The following is a 4,370-nucleotide window of genomic DNA, read 5'->3' as shown; positions in this document are numbered from 1 at the left end:
GGGTGTCTATTTGCTTTACCTAACAAAGCTAGGCGGCAACAGCAACAGAACATGTAGATCGGACGAGCAGGTGGGTAGAGGACCGCATATTCATACGCTAACAAGAATGAAAACAAAACCAATTGTGCAATCTGGCATGACCATGGCCTAGAAAGGCTCGAGAGACCCGTCACCTGTCACTACCAGGGTGTAGCCCTGAAAATAGGACAAGTGAAGCACAGTTGTAAAGACGAGGAAGCTATCTCTATCCATCCATTGCCAGTAGGAACACAATTAAACAAAGGCATAAAAATGTCGATGCTTCTTTGGCAAGCGCCTTGCCAGTACACGCATTCACTCCTATTTAAGGACCTCCCCTCATATATCTAGCTCATTAAATTCGTTCCATAGTTCATACAGTGATCCTATAGAGCCTCTGCCATGGTAGACCACCTTCAAGTTCAGCAGCAACAACAACAGTTGGAGCTTCCAATGGGGTTCAGGTTCCACCCTACTGATGAGGAGATCATCACCTCCTACCTTGCCCCTAAGATTCTCAACCCAGCATTCGACGCCACAGCGATCGGTGAGGTGGACCTGAACAAGAACGAGCCATGGGAACTTCCCAAGAAGGCCAAGATGGGGGAGAACGAGTGGTACTTTTACTGCCAGAAGGACCGCAAGTACCCCACCGGAATACGAACCAACCGAGCCACAAAGGCTGGCTACTGGAAGACCACGGGTAAGGACAAGGAGATCGTCAATCCACATTGCACGTCCATGCTCATCGGCATGAAGAAGACATTGGTGTTCTACAAGGGCAGAGCTCCCAGTGGGGAGAAGACCAACTGGGTCATGCACGAGTACAGGCTCAAGATCAACAAGCAGTCAACAACCAGCCTGCCCAGTGCCATAGGAAATGCTGCTTCTATTAACATGTCTTCCAAGGTATTTAAACCTAGAGTATGGTAGTACGTAGTCAAACCATGAACATGGTCGTCCGTCCATACACAAGTACATACCTAGCTATTGACCATAATTTGTTTGCACTGATTCAGTTTATGTATGTTGGCAGGAGTATGTGGTTTGCAGGATCTTCCATAAGAACGCTGGAAGTAGGCTTTCATCCATGGTGTCACATGAGGGCAACGGTGGTGCAACACCCACCGACAAGATCTGGTCGATGAGCATGGGTACAGATGGGGCATGTTGAAGTATTGATAATCAGATGATCCAAGACAACATATATATGTGTGTGGGCATTAATTAGTCATCCATCAGAAGATCCATCGATATATACCAACATCTATATTGGTTTGCAGCGCATTTTATTTTTAGAGAGTTTGCATGCACCACATCAGAAGATCGGTCGATATATACCAACATCTATATTGGTTGGCTCGTTTGGCTTGCCGCTCTTGTGCTAGTGTTGTGTGTATGTGTATCGGCTTGTACATGCACCACATATCGGTGTATACCTAGCTACATTTGCATTGTAAACTTCCTAGGAGTGTACACCATGCATGTTTTAATCCTATATTGAATATACTAATTTGTTAAATTATAAATGTTTGACACTTTGACTAAATGTATTATCGTGAATTTGATTACATATGTTTATTTATTTGGAAACAAATACTGGGCATGCACCACTAGTGGAAAACGGGACTTTAGTCTCGGTTGGCAACGACCTTTAGTCCCGGGTCACTAACCGAGACAACAAAATTGGGACTAAAAACCCCCACCCTTTAGTCCCGGTTGGCTACAACCCGGGACTAAAGTCCCTCCAAGTTGACGTGAGCGCGCACCGGGGGCTGGAGGACCTTTAGTCCCGATTGGCAATACCAACCAGGAAGGTCCCTCTACATGGCTGCGAGCTAGCGCTGGGGGTTGGACGACCTTTAGTTCCGGTTGTGACATCAACCGGGACTAAGGATTTTGTGTTGGGGTTTAGGGTTTTAAGTTTTATGGTTTATTTTTTCTTTCCATTTTGTGTTTTCCATTTAATTCTTTTTCATTTCAAACATATTTTACGCTACTATATATTGTACATGTTATGCATATAATATTATTTCTCGTACGATCATGCATATATAATATAATTTCTCGTACGACCATATATTGGTATTCTCCCCTTTCAGATATGACTTCGTAAGCAAAAATCCAGTAATTTCCTCTTGAATTATAACTATGTGGTTCTCTGGTCAGAGCTTCTCCCGCATCTCTTCCATCTTTAAAGAAGGAGAACAATATGAATATATTAGTTTTGTACTATATATATATATAAATATATATATATATATATATATATATATATATATATATATATATATATATATATATAAACACTATTCTGACCACGGGATCAGAATAATATTCTGATCACAACCTGACCTGCCCCGCTAGTAGTACGTTGAACTTCCCTGTGAACTCGGTTGAACTTCCGCCAACATTGCCCAAACGGGGCTTGCGATATACCGTTGGAAAGCTATGGACACCAATATCATGACCCAACTTAAGTATTTGGCAAAATATAAGCGGTTTAAGAGCAGTTTTGAAAACTGTTTTTTCTTCGCATAAAAAACGTGAATCGTATTTTCGATCGCATTTCTAAACCTTTATCGGAATGAGGCATATAATATGGCGTTGGAAAGCTGCTGCAAAACCGCTCCTTCCATATGCTGAAAGTTTTTTCTAATTCCCTATGGTTAAAGAGTAATTTGAAAAAACGTAAAATTTCATAAACCGAACAACTGAGTTCGTTTTTTCGATGTCATTTCTAAACGGCTAATCCAATGGAGGCATATGATATGGTGTTGGAAAGCTTATGAAAATGCGCTACTTTTTCATCTTGAAAGTTTTTTCTAATTTTGAATGGTTTAAGTGTAATTTAGAAAATGGTCCAAGTCCTACCGAGTTCGTATTTTTGAGCTAATTTTTAACCGTGCGTCCGAATGCAGCAAATGATATGGCGTTGGAAAGCTTGAACAAATGCGAAACTTTTTGGTATGTATTGTTTCTCCCAATTCTTTACGGTTTTAAGTCAGTTTCGAATATGGCGAAAAACGTATTTTCGCCATAATTTCTACAAGCTTTGTCGGAATTGGGCAAGTAATATACCGTTGAAAAGCTACGGAAAATGCGAAACTTTTTCATGTTGATGGTTTTCTCTGATTCCTAGCCGTTTTCAAGTAATTCCGACAACGACGGGATCATTCGTTCTGCCTCTATCACGAAACAGATTCTTTGAAAATGCACCGCATGAAGAACCTGAACTTCTCGGTGTGTGTACCTGAACTTCACTCTGTTTTTCACGTGATTTTTTGCTCGTAGATCTTCATCCACTGCTCGTAGCTCTCCATCCCACTCACAGGAATTGAGCGGGTGATATACCAATGGAAAGCTGCTGTAAACACGCAACTTTCCCGTGTTGATCATTTTTTCATACTCGCGACGATTTTGAAAGTTTTTCATCTGAAATTCATTCAGTGTAGTAGGTGAACTTCCTGCTGTTTTCACGTTGAACTTCTGCGACGTATTTTCGTTTGCAGTAGTTGAACTTTTGTGTTGTTTTCACCTCTATCACAAGAATTTTTGAACTTTCTCCGGCCGAGCACTTGAACTTCTAGCAAGAAAACTTTAGGCTTTGCATTTTCATTCTTTTTTAATACAAAATGCACACCGTGTACTACGTGAACTTCTGGCAGTTATCGATCTGAACTTCTGAGATCACGCATTCTGCCTTCATCGAAATAACAGAGTCTCCGAAAAAGCACTTCGTGAAGAGATTGAACTTCTGGATCAGTTCTTTTTGAACTTCACTCTATTTTTCACGTGTTATTTTTTACCCGTAATTCCCCAACCACTTACCAGAATTGAGCAAATGATATATCAATGAAAAGCTGTTGAAAACACGCAACTTTCCCGCGTTTACCATTTTTTCATACTTGTGACAGTTCAAAATAATTTTTTCATTACACAAAAATGTGTTTTAATTGGTATACATGAAACTTTTAAACTGTACATCGAAATGTAACATATAATATACCGTTGGAAAGCTTATGAATAGGAGCATCTTTTTCATATAGACAAACGTTACAATTTTTTATTGTTTGAGAGTAGTTTTAAAAATGGAAAAAACAACGTTATTTTTTGCCTGTTTTTTTACATGTAATTGAAGGTTGGACGTCTCGCACTAGAGATCTTGAACTTCACTAGGAGGAGCACGTGAACTTCTTGCAATAAACTTTCTAAGCTTTTTATTTTCTATTCTTATATTCCTATCTAAAACGCATTTCCTATACTAGTTGAACTTCCCGCTGTTTTCACCTTGAACTTCTGTCACATTTTTGTGTATACGTCGAATTACACACAATTGAAGGTTGAACGTC

General features: G+C 40.0%; 1 protein-coding gene across 1 annotated transcript; it reads left to right on the top strand.

The window, feature by feature from the left end:
• The first annotated feature begins 395 nt into the window (after positions 1-395).
• On the top strand, positions 396-1,543 carry LOC119271165 (NAC domain-containing protein 100-like). The gene is made up of 2 exons (XM_037553091.1): positions 396-927; positions 1,055-1,543. Exons 1-2 carry the CDS (start codon positions 421-423, stop codon positions 1,190-1,192), a joined length of 645 nt encoding a protein of 214 aa, XP_037408988.1. The 5' UTR covers positions 396-420; the 3' UTR covers positions 1,193-1,543.
• The last annotated feature ends 2,827 nt before the right edge of the window (positions 1,544-4,370 follow it).

This window comes from Triticum dicoccoides, chromosome 3A (genome assembly GCF_002162155.2).
Source record: "Triticum dicoccoides isolate Atlit2015 ecotype Zavitan chromosome 3A, WEW_v2.0, whole genome shotgun sequence".
Lineage (NCBI taxonomy): Eukaryota > Viridiplantae > Streptophyta > Magnoliopsida > Poales > Poaceae > Triticum > Triticum dicoccoides.
The sequence above is the reverse complement of the archived record's forward strand: the minus strand, read 5'-3'. Positions and strand labels throughout refer to the sequence as shown.

Coding starts and splice junctions, on each gene's coding strand:
- LOC119271165 (XM_037553091.1), top strand. CDS start 421: ATGGTAGACCACCTTCAAGTTCAGCAGCAACAACAACAGTTGGAGCTT. Junction 928..1,054: donor CTATTAACATGTCTTCCAAG/GTATTTAAACCT, acceptor GTATGTTGGCAG/GAGTATGTGGTTTGCAGGAT.